The sequence below is a fragment of the Bombus affinis genome, chromosome 18 (genome assembly GCF_024516045.1).
Source record: "Bombus affinis isolate iyBomAffi1 chromosome 18, iyBomAffi1.2, whole genome shotgun sequence".
Lineage (NCBI taxonomy): Eukaryota > Metazoa > Arthropoda > Insecta > Hymenoptera > Apidae > Bombus > Bombus affinis.
Window position 1 is genome coordinate 204,605 of NC_066361.1, and position 23,951 is coordinate 228,555.

The 23,951-nt window shown below is 40.7% G+C and overlaps 1 protein-coding gene across 1 annotated transcript; it reads left to right on the forward strand.

Moving 5' to 3' along the window:
- The first annotated feature begins 15,066 nt into the window (after positions 1-15,066).
- On the forward strand, positions 15,067-23,318 carry LOC126926576 (uncharacterized). The gene is made up of 5 exons (XM_050742943.1): positions 15,067-15,290; positions 15,388-17,092; positions 18,809-19,212; positions 22,518-22,611; positions 23,163-23,318. The coding sequence occupies exons 1-5, from the start codon at positions 15,067-15,069 to the stop codon at positions 23,316-23,318; spliced, it is 2,583 nt and encodes an 860-aa protein (XP_050598900.1).
- Positions 23,319-23,951: the final 633 nt, after the last annotated feature.

The window sequence follows — 23,951 nt, forward strand, 5'->3', positions numbered from 1 at the left end:
CAACCATAAGTTTTAGCTTCATCAGCTCAATTTTCAGTCGTATTACTGTCCAAATTTACAAAGCTACATTATATCATCTGCTAATATATATTCATGTTATACTATTTAGAGAAATTGTACGAGCCTTGAATAATACATTATGGAAATGAATAATACGAATCATACGTTTTGTTTTGTCAACAATAATAGTATTCTCCTTAATACTATTAATAAGTAAATAATAAAGAATGAGATATATATCGTATTACTTTTCATTATGTAAATATAAACCTTATTTAAGAAATTATATACAAAAGGACACATTTCACCGATATTTATGATTTTGAGATGTATCAAGATCATCATTCTGGACAACTTCTTTTATATATATCGGGTTGTCGGTAGGATTGGAGGTGTGGGCGTGTAATGAATCTTCACCAGTATTAGCCATTGTTATGGTACGATCCAGAGTTTATTGGCACAAGTATGGAGACGATAGATTTGACAAATAACTGCGGCGGTTAGGCACTCGCGATGCTAATGACAATAGTCTTTGGTCCGATAACGAATCCGCGGTCAACGGAACTCTTTACTCTTTACTTGTCGGCAACGTCTAGGTTGTACTCTCAGTTAGCATGTGGAGTAAGCACTCTGTCGAAAAGATATCTCAGTCGATGAGATCGTACTCGAAAACCCTCTCTCCGTCACGGTGACGCTGTCTAGGAAAAACTGAACTCCTCTCTCGCGGCACCAGGTCTTTTATATTCGTGGAGTAAAGTCTTCGTTCGGAGAACTGTCGTTATTGGAAATTGTCGTTATTGTTAATTGGTCAGTCTCCGGAAGTGTCGTTCGCGGAAAAGACTGTTTGCCTATTTTCGTTAATTAAGGCTTAAGGTTTATGACGGGTCATCAGGCTGGCTGAACATATTTTGCGAATATGTCTCGACAACCGGCAATCAACCTACCCAAAGAATAGGGTCTGCGTATGCCGGGCCACGAGACAGAAACCGTTAGTATGTTTGCTGTCGAGTGCCGTTACAACTATTTCTTTTTTATGGAGGGCTATAGACTTTTTCCATAACTTTGTTGGATAAAACGTTCGTCCCTTGACCGCGGCTACGTTCGGTGACTGGTTGTTACCTCGAACCCAAACTCATTCTCATAGATTTCAGACAATTATAATCGGGCTGAAGGACGATAATTGCTTAACTACGGCTATGGTAGAATCCAAATTACAGTATTAGGGGTTTTTCCCCCGGTTTCAACGGCAAGGCTCCGGTGTCTTTCCATCTCCGACATACATATTATAGCTACTTCGCTTTAGTTACCAAGATATTTGCAAAAAGCTTTAACACAATTTATGTTACGATTATAATTCGTTTTGGAGCAGACAGCCGCATTTTTATACAGTCCAACTTAAACTTAACCCACTGGAAAAAGAGATAATCATTTTTAATATTATGTAAATAAAAAAGAAAAACTAATTAGTCAGGCAAAATATATTATACTTTACATAAAGTATACAGTTCAAATCTAATTATCTTGGAAAATGAAGTCTTAAACGAAAAAATATTATCTTATATTGTCTATTCTCTTTTCCATGTCAGCACAAGTACAAATAGCATTACCTACGCATAGATCATGTTTCTTATCATTCATGCTCTCTCCTGCAAAATATTCAGTGGAACTTACAAAATCTTTACAATCAACATCATCTATTATAATTACATCCGTTTACCAATTGCATTATTAATTACACGATATTCTGTGCAATAAATTTATACTAGGTATTATTCAGAAATTCATCGCAATTTTCATCAGATCTACATATTTAGATACCATTTTTCAGAAATTTAACATGATTTTCTCTCGATCTGTATTATGATTAAATTTTACTATCCAGTGCTCTAAAATGTTTCGTAAACGCTTCAAAAAAGTCAGTAAATATTATAAACTCAGCTTACAACCATTATTATCTAATTTCTGTAATCTCACGAACATCCTTTTATTACTAGCAGTTACTACCAACATTGCCTTTTGCGAACCAGTTGGGAAATTACTCTCAATTAGAAACTAACAGGTTTATCCTTGGAACAATTTCCGATTTTCTTATCTTTTTAACTTCATCTATTTCCGTAGTAATTTCAGTGGTTTCCGATTTTTCTGCGGCCCTAACTGCCACCCTGTTGCTTCCTTATATTGGCCGTGGCTAACGCGATTCGGGGTGCGTTGGAAAGGGCTCCAGGTATTTCCACACAGCCCAGTCTTGAATTCTCTCTAAAAAAGAAAGAAAAACGAACTTTAAGACCAAATTTCCTTTAGCGTCCTTCTTACAATTAATTAAAATGTTCTGTATAGCATGTTTTCATTTTTTAAAAATATGTTGACATCAGGGACTATGACATTTGTTACCCAAATTTACTATTTTATAGTGTAAACGTTAACGTCTTATAATTATTTTAAATTGTTTTGATCAGAAATAATCATTATAATTACACAAACTTCTTTGGTTAAAAATTCCGTCACCGATAATGATTATCAATAACTAAAAATAGTTCAATACAGTTATGGTTATGGATAACCAAAAACAATATTTATCGTGGATAATAGTTATCGATAACCGTAGAAATGTCCATTGATAATGATTATTTGTAATCGGAACACTCGAAAATTAATATTTTTTAATCACATAATTTTTTCAAAACATCTGTTACAATTTAGTAGGTTTTTCTATTGTCAAGGAGAGGTAACTTTTTTTTTAAATAACTTCTCTGGTTAGAATTTTGGGAATATTTGTTATTTTTGGCCACTGGTTGAAACATTCGAAGTTCTACATATTTTTTACCTTTTAAACAAAGTCAGAGAATCCTATGTATTATATTATCTACAAATAAACCTCTACACCAGTGAATCAACAGGCCAACTAGGAATAGGAGAACCGGTTGAAAGAGCGTATAGGAAAAATCAGGCCACACCCGCTTACGCGACACTGCGCGAAGAAAATCTTCGTTTACCGCGATCTAGAAACATCGCCCTACGTGTTTTTACGCCTTGACGCCATCGGAGGCCCTTTACAACCACGCTAGGACGAGTCGTACCAGGTAATACAGCGTGGAGAAAAGAATTATACCATCAGAATAAATAAGAAGAAATGTAGTAGCTTAGCTAAAAATGTAGTAGTTTAATTGATCGACTGAAACCTGCGTTTTTATTCGATGGCAATATTAAGCAGTAGAGTATCGAAGATCGTGACGTAATGATAATTGAACGCTAGGTTCAAGCCGAACAAAGCGAAAGACAAGAAAACACAAATAATAAAAATACGACATATAAATACGTTACGCGTCATCCGTCCAGGTCATCCGTTGCGGTGTCACCTCAAAATATTGAACAAGGGATTAAAATGTCACGTTCTTTTATGTTTACTCAATTTGTACAGTAATTCGTGCTGGCTCGGACTGATTAAAACTGACTTGGACGACTTTGGGGGTAGTATTTATATTATTTTATTCGTGGGAGTGGGAAAATACCTTGGTTGCACTGGTCATATGTCCATGGGAACAGGCAGAAAGACCGGACACTACCTCGGTGGTCACTCATGACAAGGCGCTTGGAATTTGCTGTCTTATCGCATAGGTAGTCGAATTCTCCCATGACAAACCCCCCTTCTTAGATTGAACTTGGTCCCTTGGAAATGTTCCCTTTTGGCAGAGATCGCGGTGTTGTACATCTGATTGTCTATTGCTTTGGCGTAGTTATTTATAAATTCATCGGGGTCGAGTAGTTGTGGCTAATTATTTCCTGTTAGCCTAATATTACGGCGTTAAGTATCTCGTCTAACTGAAAGTGTAAAGTTTGCATCGCGATTTCGAAATTTATCGACATCTGCCTGCTTTTGTCTCTTTAATACATCGATATATGACTTCTCTAGATGGTTTAGGTTTTGTGAGTTTACAATTTTCCTAATAAGTGCTGTTTGATATGCTATTATGATCTTGATATTATTATTGTCATCGAATAATTTGTCCATATTCTCGTTTATGAGTGTAAGATCGTCATTGTCTAGAGTTCCAAACAGACTTTTCGATACAGAACCTATGATATTGAATAAACCTCGTTTGTCTCGGGTGTGTGTTAATGATTACAAGTGATTTGCGAGTATTTCAGGTTATTGATACGATTTTATAATCCGTCTAGCTCTTCAGCGTATGCTTTGCTGGTTGCGCGTGAGTCTAGTGTTGATTTATATAGTACTATCGTGCTTATTTGCTCGTATATGTCGCTAGTGTCTAATGCTACAATAATATTGGCAGTATTGCTATACAAATATCTTTTTCTTTCGTTTTCTACGAATTCAGAGTTTCCTTCTAATGGTGTAATACTTATCTGCGCAGATACTGTTCCGACAAAGAGGAGTGTCGACCAGGAATGTAAGGTTTTTAACGATTTCCGTGTATCTTTTTGTCTTGGATTAGATAGTATGGAGTACATACTTTATCAATTGTGTATGGGAATAACCATTTCACATCTAATTTATGTTTATTATGATCGTTATGTACTAAAACGGAGTCTCCTTCTTTGAAGACTGATTGAGGTTTTATAATTCTACGGTTTTGGTCGCGCTGATATCGCTGTTTGCTTTTGATCAAGGTTTCGCGAGCGTGTTGGAGTTTAGAGTCCCATTGTCTTTTGCGGAACGTCACCTCGTCTGCGTATGTGCGTTGGGGATTCTTGGATATTGTGGAGGGAAGATTGGCTTGGTGTCCAAATGGCGTGTAACCAGTGGAGTCGTGTATCATCGTGTTATATGCAAGACACACAAAGTTAAGTTGATCGTCCCATGCTTCATCTGAATTTCGCTGTATCGATTTTAACGTGTCGGTTACTACTGCGTGTGTTCGTTCTTGAGATCCGTTACTCTGTGGGTCGAAGGATGTCGTTTTGATATGTTTAATTTTAAACGCGTCTTCGTACTGTTGCATCAAACTAGATATAAAATTCTGTCCGCGGTCGGTTAGTATCTTTTTTGGAGCGGAAAAGATATAAATGTAATGATTCAAGAATGCGTTCCAAATTATTTTCGTTTGCTGAGTCTTTAGTGGCACGAGTATCAAGTATTTTGTGAGTTCGTCATGTATGGATAAAATGTACTGATTGCCTTTCTTTGTCTTTTTCAATGGGCCTAATAAGTCCATAGCAATTTTATCGTTTGGTTCGAGGTGCATGTCAGTGATAGAGGGTTCTTCGCGCGGCCTGATGCATGTAGTTTTAGATGTTTGGCAGATGTGACATAATTCTACGTGTTGTTGTATGCGTTTCATTAAATCTAGTACTCTGTGGCGTTCACGAATGCAGTCGTATGTCTTTTGTACACCAGGGTCCTATCAAGTCATGATTTTCTTTTAGTATTTGTTCTATCTCTTCTTCACATAAACTTTGCATTGGTTCGTAAGCAAATTCTATGTCGTCGCGTTGATCATTGAAAAATAAAAGAAATCTTTTTATGTGTGCTTTGTCTTGTGCGTTTAAGTTGTTGTCTCCTATTCCTATCCTTCTATTTGTTTTAAGTATGTTTGATATTTTCTGTAACCATACGGTTTCGTCATATGGGCCTAGTTATGCTTTTGTTAATTGGAAACGGTTGTCTTTGTTAGATGTTAGTTTTAATAATTTTTGTACTTCTTCTTATTTTTCCCAGTCTTTGAATTGTTTTAATAAAACTTCAGTTTGTGTTAACGCGTGCACTCCGGATAGGGCGTCAGCGGCCGCGTTTTCCTTCCCTTTTACGTAATCTATGTCATATTCGTACCCCTCTAATTTTAGTCTCCATCGAATCAATCGGCTAGAGGGGTCTTTGCAGTTATGTAGCCATTTAAGAGCTTGATGATCTATTGGAATTTTGAATTTGCGGCCTAACAGATATTGTCGGATTCTTGGATATTGTGGAGGGCCCATATGATTGGTAAAGGATCTTTTTCAGTTGCGGAATAATTTCGTTCCGATGGATTCAGAGTTCGTGAGATATAAGAACATGGATGTCCGTCCTGTGATAGGATAGCACCTATGACTTCGTCACTGGCGTCTGTCTTTAATGTGAATTGGTTTGTAAAGTCTGGGAATTTTAGTACGGGTGATGAACAGAGTTTGTCTTTTAACGTCTGGAATGCTTCCTGGGTTTTATCTATCCAATGAGATAGTGTCTCTTTCTTTGTAAATTCAGTCAATGGTTTCGCGATTTTAGAAAAGTTTCCAATGAATTTACGGTAATAACCTGCTAGTCCTAAGAAACATTTGATGTCTGTGTCTCTTCGATTAGTTCACGGAGGGTTTTACTTGACTAAATCTTTAAATGTGGAGACTTAATCGTATGTATTTGAATTTTCGATAAGGTTGGTAATTTTGGCTGAGTACTCACCACCATTGATAAAGCATATCGTTGTCGATTTTCCTTCCAGGTAGACTTTGACACTGCCTGTTTTGTGGTTACGTCGTTTTCCTGTTGCAATAAAAGAATATTATTGTCAAGTTTCAGTTGTTGATTCGAGAGTTTAAATTTGAATTTAGATAGGGGTGGCAAACCGAGTATGCCGTCCTCTATAATTGGAAAGTTATCATCTACTACAAGGAATTCTAAAATTTTATCGAATAATTTTATAATGGTGTGTTCGTTAGTCTTAAATTTCGAGTGTCCCATCGAGAATTTTTGTTCTTTTACTGTTTTTGGTTATAATACATGTAAAGATATAAAAGTGATTCGAAAATACAAATAATTTCTTTTGGATTAGGTGTTGGAATTGGTTTTCTAATGGTTGGGATAGGATTATTGGTAGTAGGTCGTTGCTGTTCGGGGAATCGTGATCGTTCATTGGTCTTGGTCGTTCCATTGGTTTTGGTCGTCGACATCGATCTTTCCCGAAGTATCGCTCGATGTCGGCGGCTTTCTTTTTAGCTTCGACGATATTGTATGGTGGATTTGCGAGTAATACTTGACCTATTTCGGTTTTTGGGCTTCGAATGAAACCAGTTACGGAGTCTCCTAAAATTCTATCGTTTATTGCTCGTCTAGTAATATGATCAGAGTATTCGTTTGTTACACTATATTGTAGCTTATTGAATCCACTGTGGAACCTGATGATATAGCTTTGAACATTTTCGTCGTTACGTTGAATTGTTTCGCGTAGCTGGTCTTGTTGTTGCCTAACGGAGGCTTGGGTGGCTGATTGGTATATTCGCTGATTGGTATATTGCGGATGTCCATTGCGGGTTTACTCGTAATTTTCCCGATCTTGATCATTTTAAGTAAGAGCGGTTGTTCGCCACGCATGACTCGCATTTCGTCTTCGCCGTTTAACTGTGGGATACATGCTATCGCGTCTTTGGCTCGTAAGCTCGGAGAAGCGAAGTGCGGTAAACGGTCTTCATAAGAGTGATGGTTGTCTGCCTCTGGTCGAAGCGGGGCGGATGTCTCTGGCGAGAACAGATTCGTCCATGGTAATAAAGGAGCCTAATTGTGTAGCAACGTCGTGTTCTATTTTTGCTGCACGTCTCTTGTTTTCACTGTCGGCTATCCGTTGTGTCTCTTCTATACGTCGCATAAGAAGTTCGATTTGCTTATTAAAATTCTCGTTTTGTTTTTGCATCGCGTCGAGTATGGCACGAGTCGAATTATCTATAACTCCGGTTGTAGAAGCGGTATTGATAGTTTCGATTTTGTCTTTTCGTGATGTGGACATCTTTCTGATCGAGCTTATCGAGTCTGAACTATTGTTGCTATTTGAGCTTGAAACGCTTAAGAAACTTGGTTTTCTCGCGCAGTAATGTACAAAGGATTCCAGGTTTTCAGCTTACCGTAGTAGCTATGGCCGTTGAGGAGTCTCTGGGGTGTTTCCTCTGTTTGATTCTAGATTCCGAATCTTATTCGTAGGTTTGCTCTGCGCTGACCGTAGTCGTCTCGTCTAGTTTCACCGTAGTGGAACGTTGAAAGTTGCTGCATGGCTTCATAGTAGCAAAGATTCGCAGTGATCCGCAGATTCTTCCATCTTCAATGATGCGCCTACGCCGAAATCGTGATTTCGTTTACACTGAAGCGAATGAATCCTGGCAGAATCTCCAAAATGTCACGTAAAAAATATTGAACAAGTGATTAAAATGTCACGTTCTTTTATTTTTATTCGATTTGTACAGTAAGTCGTGCTGGCTGGGACTGATTCAGACTGACTTGGACGACTTTGGGGGTAGTATTTATATTCTCTTATTCGTGGGAGTGGGACAAGACCTTGGTTGCACTTGTCATATGTCCGAGGGAACGGGCAGAGAGACACTACCTTGGTAGTCACTCATGACAAGGAGCTTGGAATTTGCTGTCTTATCGCATAGATAGTCGAATTCTTCCGTGACAAGAACATGCATAATCGAATACGAACATAAGGTCCAAATACACTCCGGAAGTGCATGCACACGGAATATGCACACAGGATACGTTATACGAAGTTAGACAATGGTACTGGCCCGTCGACAACCGAAGTCAAGTTTAGCGTACGGTCAAAAGCTGCGTCCGTTGCTGCCGCGCTCATCTACCGCCGGTGGAGTACGTGATGGATAATTTGCCAGAGGCGCAAGTAACAGAATCCCGTCCATTCTCAAACGTCGGCGATGATTATTGTGGGCCTTTCCATATCAAGGAGAAAAGAGATCGCAACCACCGGCAGATCAAAGTATATGTAGCCATCTTTGTATGCCTAGCAGTTAAGGCTGTGCATATTGAGCTCGTTGGCCATTTCACGAGCGAAACCTTCATCGCTCGGCGAGGGTTTTGCTCAACCATTCACTCCGACAACGGCACAAACTGCATTAGTGCAAATAACGAATTACGAGAACTTCATGATCTTCTGTAATCGCACGATCACAAAGGAAAAGTACACGCATTCCTCTTCGATAAGCAAATTAAGTGGTGCTTCATTCCCCTTCATTCCCCGCATTTCAGTGGGCTGTGGGAAGCCGCGATGAAGTCATTCAAACGCCACCTCAGACGCGTCATCGGCAACGAGTTGCGTTTGAACAATTTAACACCCTCATCATCGAAATTGAATGCATCCTTAATTCAAGACCGCTAGCTCCAATATTCATTGACCCAAATGATCTTCTGGTCCTCACTCCCGGCCATTTCCTCATTGGCGATTCATTAGTGAGTTTTCGGGAGCGAGATTTCAGGGACACTCCATCCAACCGACTCCCCTTACGGCTTTTCTTACAAATTTAAATTCGTTCACTGCTTCTGACAAAGCTACATACTCGGCAACTGTTGATGACTTTTTGTTACACTGCTTCGCTTCTTCGATTTCCAAATAATTGCGTTTCCGAAAAATCTTATTACAAATCCCGTAGTGGATTTTCCATCTACTTTATCTGCAGCCGAATCGGCGTCAATAAAACAATCATTAACTTCAGTATTCAAATTTCTTTTGCAAGTAAATTTTAATTCTCTAGTTAAATACAAGAATTTTAGAATTCTCAATGAATATGTATGACCCCGGTCGTAACTGTTTTGAAATCGACTTAAATAGTTTACACTATAGCTAACGTCTAATCTTGTTCCAGTACTAATATATAGTAAAGCTCCTATAAGATTTCTATATTTTATAACGTCTAAGGCTGATTGTGCGAGTTCTAAACTTAAGTTTTGTTTCATTGGTATAAAATATAGCTTACTATTTTCTATGTTACATTGTCTGGCTAATGACACTATATAACTACTTTGGTCTAATTTCATTTCACATTTCTTATGATCGTATTCAATGTTTTTCCCTAAGTCTTTACTTCATCTAAGTCTTTCATCACAAATTTGTTTGACAATTTGTTTTTAATTTCATCAATTTTTCTTTCGTTTTCACATATTTTTGAAGTCTTCGTAACGGCACAGGAGTCAAAAGACGAAGCGAGTCGAGAGCGACCCGTGCTGTTGCTTTGCCTCGGGACATTGACTTAGCCTTGACGCATGAAATATAACGGTAAATAAACTCCGGGCAAAACAATGTCGCCGCTACATGCAACCGTCGAATGACGACGAATTTGAATTTTCCGACTCTTTCCCGGCAAGTATAAATAAACGGAAACGATCGCGAGCGATTTAGTATCGAACAGTATCGTAGAGTATCATACAGTATCTACAGAGTATCTCCGAGTATTTATCGAGTTACGCGACAAACATTAACGAGTATTTTTTCCGCGATTTATAATTTGTATTAACGACTCACGTATTCGGCTGTACATTAATTTATTGGTTTATTCGAAATATATTTGACGGGTTGCGACAGCAATATCCCCCTCTAGCTATTTCCCACTATCTACCTTGGACCAATCCTCCACATCTTCAATGACGTTTATTATGTTTAGTTGGGGTATGTTTACTGTTGGGTTTTTTATTTAAGCGCGGAGATATTTTTGTTAATTGCGAAGGGTTCTCGATGGCCAGGTTTAGGCTTGTTCCTTGTTTTACTACGTCCGCGAACTTTAGTTCAGGGGCGTATTTACGGCTTATTTGGGCGATCCGTTCGATTTTTGGATTTTTCGCCTTGTTTATCTTTTCGTTGAGCTTTTTGCGTAGCTCCACGAGTTTTGGGCATCCTTTGTACAACGCAGGATGCTCGAATTTTTTGCAATTTACGAGATAGATTTTGTCTTTGCTTACTGCGTCTTCTTTTTCTATCTTACACTCGCCTGGTCCGTGCGACTCAATGTATTTGACGCAGCGGTAGTCGACGTTGCAATTTTGAGCCGTGTGTCTTATCATCTGGCACTTGTGGCATTGTGCTATGTTGTTTTTTTTTTAATTACTTTTTCCCATTTTATCCTGAGGTAGTTAAAACGATTGATTTTTAATAGATTATTTGTGTTGCTTTGGAGGAGGGGGAGGAGATAATTACGTCATCTATTTGTAAAGCTTGTAGGTCTGCGAGTATTTCTGCCTCAGTATAACTATCGCCTAAACCTTTTAGCAAATATGTATGGTGTTTCTCTGATTTGGGTGCGTATGTGTAAAAGGCAGTGTTGGCGGCGAATAATATTTCTTTGGCTTTGTTGTAATCGGGTGGGTGTTGGAGATATAGTACGTGTTTACCTGTGTGAATTCTTTTAATGTGGAAGTGTTTGATATTTAGGGTTTTTTCTATGAGCGTTACCGTATCCTTTAGGTCCTGTAGAGTTATGTTGATTGGGGGTGGCCTGGTTCCCCTTATGTTGGCTGCGGCGTCCGTGTGCTCCTCCGTGGTATGTCTGGTAGGGTTCCCGTTCAGTGTCTGGCCTCCTTGTGGCGTTGCCGGTTAGGGTGGGCCTTTTGAGTTGTTCGATAGAGTTGGCCGCGTTTGCGGCGTTGATTGCTTCGATGGCGAGTTGAGTGTGTCCTCTCGTTTTGCCTCGTAGTACCTCATTCTCTTTTTTTTATTAATTCCACAATTGCATTTTGCGTTGTAGCCTCTTTTGTTGGTCCAGGTTGTAGCTGTGACCTGCTGGTCTCTTGGTATTATAGAATGTCAAATCTATTTTTGATTGGATAGATGTGAATGGGGCGGTTTTTGTAGGCTTCATGGTTTCTTTTCTTTCAGCATTTCTTCCTGGGTGTAGTGCTTTTCTTCGTCTGTGCTTTCCTATTTGTTCTCTAACCCTTTAGCCCTGGTCACCAGATTTGGTTGCGGGTTGAGTTTCTGCGTCTTTTGCGCGGAAAGTCTTATGATGCTGTTAGTGACTTTGGTTGTCTTTTGTGTTATTATTTTTCGTTTAATAATATGGCGGGTTCCGCCTCATCGCTATCGGTTTCATTATCGTTGTCTGCTATTTTTTTATTCGTTATTTTTATTTTTCCTTTATTTATAATGAAGAAAACACGTGCGCTATTTTTCACTTTTCATCACTTCTTTTCCACTTTTTTTTAATCACTGTATGACTGGATAGGTTAACGCGCTGTTAGGATCTACGCCTGGTATGACTGCGCTGCTGTCATGTAAACTTGAGGATTGGATAATGAAATAAAATAGATGAATCGTAACACAACTATTAATTTTGTTTTAGTTAAACTTTATTACGAATTCAGCAATCACAACGGAATACACACTGAATTAACATACATCACAATTCACTCCAGCCACGTTATGTAAAACTTAGTTACAATGATACCTTAAGTACGTGACTGTTAGAAGGGTAGAGACCGGTCAAGATATATTGACTATTCTAAGGATACAGAATAAGTGAAGTTTTACTGACGATATTGTGCCTGAAGAAAGCTAGTGGTGGGTGTGTCTAAGGACACGGGACTATCAGATTTGTTGATGATAATTTTGGTTAAGGAGGAGAGGGCAGTAGACGCCGTCTCCGATTGGATAATAAGACGGTTGGTGGACCAGGAAGGGTTTTAGCTGCCCTCGTGAGAAAATTGCTAACGGAATATACCAGACGTGAGGAAAACCAACTTTCCCGTATCTTCCCGTCGTAAACAATAATTGCAAAGGACACTTGAAATAAAAGATGCTTGATTAGCCTAAGGGATCTTAATTATGAAAATGCCAAAATTTATGATGGGTCCCTAAGACTATTAGGGTACGCGCGAAGAATGTGTAGACATCTGGGTGCCATCCTGCCCGCGGTGTGTGGCCTGGTCTCTGATGTAAATTGACGTTACACAGCCGTCGTCCAACACTAGTTACTGTCGTCCGGTGGTATTTGCTGATTAGTGCCGCCACATAAACATCCAGCGGAATTCATGATTGTTCTATTGTAAAGCTCAGCTGTTTCATTTAACTCGTGAACATAATGTGGGCATGATTCTACGAAAATTTCCTCTTCCCTCATTAGATTGCACATATCTTTGTTATTATATTCTTTTCATTTTTGCATCTTAGCCTCTTTATCTTCTTACCAGTAAGATTTTCAACTTTGTTCATATAATCAAGATACAATTATGAACTTCACCTTTTGATTTCAAAGTATAAATCATTGCGCACTTACTGTAGTCATCTATAAATGTTAAAAAATATTGTGATCCATTGTTACGTTTCACTATTTAAATTTGAAATTGAAAACTATTTGTTTTACTTGAACGATACCTTTTGAGATCTATAATAGAAAATTTCAACCGATACGGTAGTTGCTGCCACCAGAAACAGTCTAAAGGCTGTTTCAATTAGATATTTCATCGTTAAACCAAATACTCGTGGGTGGCGTTAATTAGAATTCAAGGCGACTGGCCAATAGTCTCCACGTTTCGGCTAACCTGCTGTGTGTAGGAATACTAGCACCGGAGATGATTGTTTGGAATAAACAATTATTATTGGCAAGCGTATTTATTTCGTCCAGCTGGATAATGTTGGTATAGATATTTTATGATTTTTATTCGAGAGACTAACCGACAGAATTATTACATAAACGCTCCGATTGGCAGAATGGTAACGAATTATTAATATTAATCAAAATTTGACTAACCTGATGTTGGCCTTCGCTGATGAACGGGCAAGATACCGTCAGGATTTCAATTTTCACCGTGATTGATGTCTGATGAGCGGGCAGGACGCTGGAGTGATTCCGGTTTTCACAATGATTCACACTGCTATAATTTTCTGAGTTTTAAATCTTTATTTAACTTGAAAAGCGCAAGTAACAGTGTGTCGATGCAAACACGTTTAACAATCCGTAATTCGACCCGCAGGTCGCCGATGAATACAATTATTATTATTCGGAGATTTTTCACGCGAGGTAACGATGAACACAATTGTTGATCTTCTCAAACTACTCCACGTAACAACAAAATTAACCAAACGAATCGAAAGAATAAATCTCGTTAACTGAATGAATGAATCTCCGCAAGAATTAACTAAGACTTGAAAAATTGAGACTGAAAAACTAGCTAGAAGCTTGAAACAAATAAACTTTTGAATATTAACTGAAACAAACTGAGTCAACTGACCCTTTTGAATACTAACTGGAAACAAACTGAGCCAGCTACTGTTTGAATTCTAACTGAAACAAACTGAGCCAACTAATAATGAATAATTGTAATTCTAATTGAAACGAACTGAGCCAACTAATAACAATTATTTGATTATCGGGACTGAAACGAACTGAGCCAACTAATAACGGTTATTCTCATTGTTTCTCATATCGTTAATTGGTTGAAAATTCCATAATGTGGATTTCATATATAATTCTCTAGGTTCGTAGAAATCTATACATTTATTTCTTTGTGTTTTAGTGGTTTAATAACGTATATATATGTCGGAGATGGAGAGACACCGGAGCCTTCCGTCGAAACCGGGGAAAAGCCCCTAATATTGCAGTTTGGATTCCACCATAGCCGTAGTTAAACAATCACCATCCTTCAGCCCGATTGTAATTGCCTGCAATCTTTGAGAACGAGTTTGGGTTCGAGGTGACAACCAGTCACCGAACGTAGCCGCGGTCAAGGGACGAACGTTTTATCGAACAAAGTTATGGAAAAAGTCTATAGCCCTCCATAAGGAAGAAATAGTTGTAACGGCACTCGACAGTAAACATACTAACGGTTTCTGTCTCGTGGCCCGGCATACGCAGACCCTATTCTTTTGGTAGGTTGATTGCCGGTTGTCGAGACATATTCGCAAAATATGTTCAGCCAGCCTAATGACTCGTCATAAACCTTAAACCTTAATTAACGAAAATAGGCAAACAGTCTTTTCCGTGAAGGACACTTCCAAAGACTGACCAATTAACAACAACGGCAATTTCCCTCACTCTCCGAACGAAGACTTGTCTCCGCGAATATAAAAGACCTGGTGCCGCTGGAGAGTGGGGCAGTTTTCCTAAACAGCGTCACCGTGAGAGCTTCGAGTACGATTTCATCGACTAAGGTATCATTTCGATAGAGTGCTTACTTCGCGTGCTAGCTGAGAGTACCACCTAGGCGTTGCCGACGAGTAAAGAGTAAAAGAGTCCCGTTGACCGCGGATTCGTTATCGGACCTAAGACTATTGTTATTCGCATCGCGAGTACCTAACCGCCGCAGTTTATTTGTTAAACCTCACATCTCCATACTTGTGTCAATAAACTCTGGATCATACCTTGACAATGGCTACTACTGGTGAGGATTCGTTACCTGCCCACACCTCAAATCCTAGTGGCGCCCCGACATCAGAAGTGGGATCCAAGGACTTGTTAACAGCAATGAAACAGCAAATGGATTTCATGCGTGACGTATTTCATACGCTAACAAAGAAAGATGGGGTGGAACTCGAAACATTTTCGCTACCGCTTTTTAACCCTGAACTGGCGGGCGCCGACCCAATGGGGTGGTGCGAGACAGTCAGTAAGCTTATGGGCAACGAGCCCCTACAAGACCGCGAGTTATTTTTCGTCCTAAATCGTGCGATGGGGGGTTCTGCATCGCAGTGGCTTAGGCAAGTTCCGGTTATATTACCTTTCGCACTATGACGGCAAGGAGACGGCAACCTCAACGCTGATAAAGATGTTCGAGGAACCACCAGAGGAGGACGAACCCACGGTAAATTTCGGCAGTCGACTTCGCTCCCTCCTGGCTGCGAGATGGAGTGGTATATCCAACGCCGAATTAATTAACGCTGTCGTCCTCCTCCGACTGACGTCATATGATCAGCGTGTCGAACGGATAGCACTCACGCAAGACGTCCGGACACAGGACCAATTTCTTCGGGAACTGAGAGCTCTCCCTCGTTCGAGGAAGAGGCCGTTACCCTTGGCAAATGATCCACCGACAGAACCTGAAGCTAAACGGAGCAGGCCATCAAACTCCCAGACTAGGTGTTATCACTGTGGAACCCCCGGGCATAAGGCGATGGAGTGCCGCAAGAAGATGCAGACCGAAAAGCAGAAGGAGTCAAGGCGTCGGGAAGGGAGCCGACCAGCCACATCATCCAAGGTGTTTTGCTTAAGGTGCCGTGCGGACGGCCATATCGCACCCAATTGTCCGTTACGGGAGGAGAAGAAAAGCGGTCACAACAAGGAACGGCGAGTCGATTCCTGCGTGGTGGAGGCTTCAACCGGAAAATTAACTCACCTGGGTGAGTCGTTCCCATTTTGGTTCGATTCTGGAGCCGAGTGCTCATTAATTAAGGAATCCACTGCCTCGAAATTTTCTGGCAAAAGAACCACCGATGTAGTAGTGATGCGAGGGAAAGGAAATACGTGTGTTAAGAGTACGTCTCAGATTTTGTCCACTGTGTGTATCAACGGTTTTACGTTGGAGATAGCTTTTCACGTTCTCGCTGATAAATACTTGAAATACGATATCATGATCGGTCGCGAAATTTTAAGTCAGGGCTTCGATGTGCATATCACGCGCACTAGTCTCGATATTTGCAAAACGAAGGTAGTCAATATCTGTGATAGGACCGTCGAAAAAGAGATCGATCTCAATGAAGTAGACACTGAGGTAATTGGTAGTGATAAAGGCCGATTGATTTCTATTCTAGAAAAGTTTAAAAACTCATTCATCACGGGTTTTCCGCGTACACGCGTAAACACAGGCCAGTTAGAAATAAGGCTAAGCGACCCCAACGTCACCGTCCAAAGAAGCCCATACAGACTTAGCGAGGAAGAGCGTAGGACGGTACGAGAAAGAATCGGTGAACTAATTAAAGCTAACATCATAAGACCTAGTAATTCGCCATTTGCGAGCCCGATGTTGCTCGTGAAGAAAAAAGACGGCTCAGATAGACTGTGCGTGGATTTCCTCTATCCTCTACCCCTTATCGCAGATCAAATCGCGAGATTGCAGAACGCGAAATACTTCATTAGCCTGGATATGGCCAGCGGGTTTCATCAGATTCCCATATATCCCAATTCAACGGAGTATACCGCGTTCGTTACACCCGACGGACAATATGAGTATGTAACGATGCCGCTCGGATTGAAAAATGCGCCGTCCGTTTCTCAGAGGGCCATTCTCAATGCCTTAGGCGACCTCGCTCATTCATACGTCGTTGTTTATCTAGACGACGTCCTAATTATTGCCGACTCTGTAGACCAAGCTTTAGAAAGACTGAACAATGTATTAGATACCCTTGTGAAAGCCGGATTTCCGTTCAATTTCGCGAAGTGTTCCTTCTTGAGGACGTCGGTACTTTATTTGGGGTACGTGATTCATAATTTTTTTTACCACGTGACCGTACTTTCCACAGCCATGGCACTTTATGCCCCTTTTTTCGGTTTTCAAAACATTCAACCTTTTCCTATCACTTTCACTCTGGCTACGCGTTTCCCACATTGTAATTTTATTTTTTAATATTCACAAGTTCGATCCCTTCCTTTCAATGAGTCGATTAAATCACCAATACAGCTCAATGAGTCTGGTAGTTTTGTTCAGCATGTGGTCGAGTTCTTCACGTTCACTTACGTTTGCACCAGCACTCTTCAATTCATTTATAGTTTTTTCAAATGCTGTGAAAAATAAATTTGATTCTACAAAATCTTTCAACCTCTCAATGACCAATTGAGAGGTACAAAAAAGGGCAAAGCGCCCATTGAGTGGTCGGAGCAATCCGAATCTAGTTTTCGCGAGTCGAAACGCGCCCTCGCTATCACCACGATGTTAGCGCCCCCGATACCTGGCGCGCCCATTGGCCTCGCGATGGACGCATCCGTCTACGCACAAGCAGCGGTCCCGCAGCAATGCGTTATCGAAACTTGGCAGCCGTTGGGTCTCCTTACAAAACCCTTGAACTCCGCACAGCAAAAGTATAGCGCGTACGACCGCGAGCTATTCGCTATATCAACCGCGTTCAAACGATTTCGACACGCCATAGAGAGGAGAAATTTCACCATCTTTACAGATCATAACCCTCTTACATATGCGTTCAACCAAAACCCCGACAAGTGCTTGCAGCGACAATTCCGACACTTGGATTATATCGGACAAATCACCACCGACATCCGGTACGTAAAGGGGCTCGACAATAACGTGGCCAACGATCTGTCACGCATCGAAGCGATAGGAAATTGCGTGTATCACCACACTCTCACCGGCGCGCAAGAAAGCGACGACGAATTACGCGACATCGTTAACACCGGCACATGCGCTTTACGATTAACGAAAATACGTTTCCTTGATCACAGCGTAGAAATATATTGCGATGTATCAGGAAACATTGTACGACCGTACGTAGCGAAATCCTTGCGGCGTGACACATTTAATCCATGGACTTTCCCATTCTGGGATACACGCCACCCAAAAACTGGTGACAACGCGTTTCGTCTGGCCGTCCATAAACAAGGATTACCGGAAAGACCATGGACACGGTAATGTATCCCATGCCAACGATGCAAAGACACCAGGCACGTATCAACAGGTTGATTCTAACACATACACGTGGACATCATCGTGATGCAATATTCACAAGGCTTCCGATACTGTCTAACGTGCTTGGACCGTTTTTCGCGTTGGCCTGAAGCCATTCCCATAGCCGATATGGAAGCGGCAACCGTCGCCGCGGCCCTCTGAAATACATGGATAGCTCGTTTCGGCGCACCTCTAACAATAACGACCGACCAAGGACGCCAATTCAAATCGCAACTGTTCAAGGAATTATGCCGTTGCTCGGCGACAAGCATATACGCACAACGGCCTATCATCTCGCGTCTAATGGGTTGGTAGAGCGCCTACACAGACAACTAAAGGCAGCGATTAAGTGTCACGACACGAGCAACTGGATCGAAATTCTCCCAATCGTTTTATTAGGAAAGCGAACCGCGATAATGGAAGATCTTAGCGCAACTGCGGCTGAAATGGTTTACGAAACAAGCATACGACTATCGGCGGAATTCTTCTTGCCAACAGAGCTGCAGGCCAATGCGGTACCGGCTTAAAGAAGGGATAAAGAACGTCAGGCCACAACCGGACACGCGTCATGGTGAAAAGAAAATATTCATTTTTAAAGAATTAGAATCCTCGCCTTGCGTTTTCTTGCGCAATGGCACGATAGGTGACCGTTTACAGCCTCAGTTCGGCGGACCCTTTAAAGTCATAAAAAGGGATAACAAAAATTACACCATCAAAATAAACAATCGCGACGTAACGGTCTCCATCGACCGACTAAAACCTGCGTTTGTTATACCGGACGATTTAGATGAAAAAAGCACCGAATCTAGTAACATACTGATTCCCGTAGGTCAAACGAACGCCTGCGATGAAATCGGCACAAACAACAACGATCAAACCGCGGAAGAAAACATCAGGAACAGGTACGTTACGAGATCCGGACGAAGAGTCTGTTTTCCTGACTGGTATCAGGTAGGTATCGGATAAAAAAGAAGCCGTAAATTGTCAGACACAGGATGTATCGACAATTTCTAAAAGTAACAACGACAGGGAAATACTCAGTTTAACTTAATAGAAACGTTATCACTGGTAGGGGGTAATGTAGCGGCTCATGATTTAGAGGACAAATCAAATCATGTTGTTGTTTTGCCGTGGAGTATCAAGACCGTTCGAATACAAGTAATGTAAGAACAAATAATCTCCGGGCAAAACAATGTCGCCGCTACATGGAACTCGTCGAATGAAGACGAATTTGAACATTCCGACACTCCCCTGACCAGTACAAATAAACTGAAGCGATTGAGGGCGAGAGAGAATATAGTACATATCAAGCGAGTATTGACAGAGATCTATAGGGCTAACGGGTATCTCCGTGATAAATTATATCGAGTATCTGTTTCGGATTACTTCTCGTTCTCATTATTTCCCACTATCTACCCTTGGCCAAGCCTCCACAGTCTCCAAACTTTAAACGCGTTACTAAACTACTTCTTTCGAGTTGGCGTGCACAATATCTCGAGTTCCAATAAACCGATTTATTTGAAGTTTGGTGTGAATGTTCCCTATACATCCTCTATCGCCTGAACCTAGCTGGGATGAAAATTCTTAATTTTCCTATTTTTGAATAATTCTGAAATGCCAAAAAAACATGCCAAAAAGGAAACTTTTTCTTCAAAATATTTCTGACTTTTTCAAGATTCAGGCTATCAATAATCAAGATGGCGGCAAACAGAACGGACACGTGTACGTCGCTCCGTAGGCATAACCGAAATATCTGGGTTAATTAAAGAATTCGGGCGGAAAAGTGCATGAAAGTGAAGTTCTAGTGCTCTGGAATGAGTGAGAATATAAGGAATAGTGGAGCTCGCTGGAATAAAAGCGAGAGAAGTGATAGAAATTGCTGTGTGTGAAAAGTGAGGTTAGGGACAGAGCGGAGATCATCTTGGGTCGCGCGACCGAAGCGCCAGCGTGCGGGCTACCTGGGTAACCAAGGAATGGTGGAGAGCGCCTTCGTGGAGTGCCAGTTAAGACTCCCCTCGTCGAATAGTGATAGTGACTTTACGAGGTGATGTTTACCCTCCGCGGACTGAGCATCGGTCAGCGGGCAGGATTCGTTGGATTTTCACTAACCGAGGCAAAGAAGGAGAGCACAGGCCACGGTGAATTTTTAGAAATATCCGGATATCAGTCATACGATTGGCGATTTTACGACGACATTGGCATGTTTATTAGGATACGAATTGCATACACTCGGAAGGATACAGTATGATTATACGACGACCGGCTACGTCAACGGACATTCCCTTTCATACATACATATATATATATATATATATATATATATATATATATATATATAAAACAATATGGACAAGTTTTATAAGGTAAATAAACTTACGGCTCAGGGGGTTTCGGAGCTTCCAGGCTCCGTCGGTGATTCGAGTAGCGTCCCAGGCTCGACCCGACGGTCACCCAGCGACTGGACGAACGGCGAGGGGATGGTCGATCCCAGGGCCTCCCCTCGTTCGGTAAACACGACCGGGGACCAAGAAACATCCGCAGTTGTCACGGAGGAAAATATGTGCAAAAAAACCCCAAGAAGATACCTTGAATTTGACGAAGATATCGCGGGAATCATCGAGAAAGTCGAGATGCCGATGCAGGCAAGTAAGGAAAAGACACCACCCAGCGAAAAGGCCACCCGAATCGCCAAGGAAAAATTCTTGAAAGGTGACAAGATCACCAGATATATGAGAAAGTCACCAGTGGAGGAAAGCGCGTGCAGGACAACGAGAAGCCTGGCCAGGAGCCAGCCGATGGCAACGAGGGACGAGGCAGCCAGCACCTCGGACCTAGACACACCGGCGGAAATGTCGGACAGCGTCAGCGAAGCGGCAGCAACAAGGGAATGTCTCAGGAGGAAGGCCATGGCGAACAGAGCAACGGCCGAGAACAAAAGCAATGACGAAGACGGTATCGTCATCAAAATGAGCGAATGGAAGGCGATGACGGAAATCATCACAGAAGATTTCGGCGAAATCCAAGGAATAGGTAACAGACTTTACCTCACGAGCAAAAAGGATGCCGACATCAAGAAAAGGAGGGACGCCATCAGTAAAAAAGCGATCAAGCTCCACTCGATGCTGGACGAGATAAGGCTCAAGAAGAACGCTAGGATAGTCACGGCCACCAGGATGACCACCCCTCCGGGGAGGAGCAAGGAGAAGGAAGGAAAAAGGAAGGAGATATCGCCCATCGAAGGGAAAGGAGACACCAAGAGAAAGAGACCAACGACCGTGGAGGCCTCCTACGCAGGAGCCTGTGCCGGCAACAGCTCGGCAACAGCGACTACGGACTGCACGGACAGCGATGTAAAGGAAGACTGGATCCCTGTCCGCGGAAGAAGAGGAAAAAGAACGGACATCCCGACGATGGACAGGAAGGCGAACGCAGGAAGGGCGGCATTGGACAAGCCAAAGAGGCCGGAGGGACCGAAGAGGGTACGTAACAGGCCCGAAGCCATCCTCGTCAAAGTAGGACAAGACAAGGAGTGGATCCAGGTCTACAAAGAGTTGGGATGTTTCGAGAACATCTTCAAAATTCAAATCCCAACGCCTTTTGTCAACTCCGACGCATATAAATATAGCGAACAGGGTAGCGAGGCATTCTTTGTTATCGAATGAAACGAGCAGTAGCAGCTAAGTCGATACTTCTTTGCGCCGATCTATTCGTAATCGCGAATCAAGGCAGCAGTTGTGTTATACGACTAGTGTACACGTAGGGTATATTTTAATAAACTACATAGTTAGATATACTCTTGTGTTTTTTAACATAAATCGCTACCATACACCTCACGATAAACGAATTAACAACAGTATAAGTTGAGAAGTCAGAGAGTACGGATTGCGTTGTTGAGATAGTGTTGTTAGAGTTGTTAAAAGAGAGTTGAGAGTGTTGATTACTGGCCGGGCACTGGAATTCGTAAACTGTCCCCCAATTGGTTTCCGAATAGAACTCTTTTGCATGCTAGTACTTCGCAAACAGCTTCAAGGACTGTTCAGAATATAAAGTTGCAGAGAACGATCTCTCTGACGGATACTTTCATTATGAATCTTTGTTCGCGAATAGAATATAGTTTGTTCCAAACAGAGGATATAAGAATTTGGTACTGCAGGTCATAAACCATAATTCCTTCCATATATCCAATGATTGTTTGTAAACTGCTCAGCAGCGTGAGCTGGATGACCGAACTTTACCTGAACATATTTGACGAACAGCACACTTCAATAACTGTAACTTCAGTAACAGTAACAAAACTAAAAGTATGTATACATTAAGATATATATTAAATATTACACATTATATAGTAATATATAACATATAATATATTAATATAATAATTTTTATGCGCTAGTTAATGCATAAAAATTCCTATATAAAAGGGGTTTAAGAGATATTCAACTTTAATTTATAAAATTTATTGTGTGATGGATACGAAGAATTGAATGGTGCAGGCGGAGTACATTTTTGACGAAGCCGAATTCTTTTTACGTCATTTCCCAAGATATAAGTTAAATCAAATAAATTGGATATATGTATTCAAAAAACATTTTATGTATATATTAAAAAATAAGACGTTGATTTCTAAAGTAATAAAAACTGATTCTTCCGAAGATAAAACACATAATGGTGGCCGTTTAGTTATAATTTTCATACATGCCTCTCTTCTTTCCCATCCCTTAATGGCGTTCCGTAATAAATAAAAAGCCCGAATGATCACTATTTGACATAGTTCAACTGATAGTGAATTACCAAGTTAAAAGAGTATCATTTTTTTCATATTTCTTATTATATCATTATGACATGACTTTAGTCGGATTATTTAGATTCGTACGATAAAATTCGTGATACTGAAATACCAGTATTCGCGAGCAACGGTTATAAAAGTTTGCCGAAATGCTCAAGAACACGTTTGCACATAGTACTTTCGAACACATGTCCAGCCTTTGGGGACCAACGTTATCAATAACAGACACAATAACCTGTATGGACGTTACACTATGTTCCAGGTAATCTTTATAAATAGAACCGATGACGATTGGATTCAGAATAAAACTAAACATAAAACTCGGGTATTTCTCGCTCGGACATTCCATTATCGCGTGTTCGCTACCGTAACAGTTCGTCTCCATTTGCTCGTTCGAAGGTTGACAAATCTTAAACAAGTGCTAGACTGGTGAATGAATTACAATTTATCACGTCGCAATCCGTAGGAAAGAGATAACATGCTCGATATTCCAGTTTGTAGCTATAGCTAACTAAAACATATATATTTTCTATACATCTTCTATATTGCACGTCTCATTGAACATATAGAAAATCGCCAGTAGAACATAGATGATAATAATAATATATTTAATTCATAAATACATTGTGAAAATTATAGTGGAAGATGTAAATAGAATGTAAGCCGGAGGTAACAAAATTATATAAAACATTATTCAATATATGTTGTACAACGAATATATTATTCGTTATTTATAATATTTCATGTTTATTTCCCCTGTAAGATATTTATTATATTTCGATTATATATTCAGTTTCCGAATATTTTGCTGGTAAATTATATTATTTTCCCAGAACTTCATAATTGAATTTAATC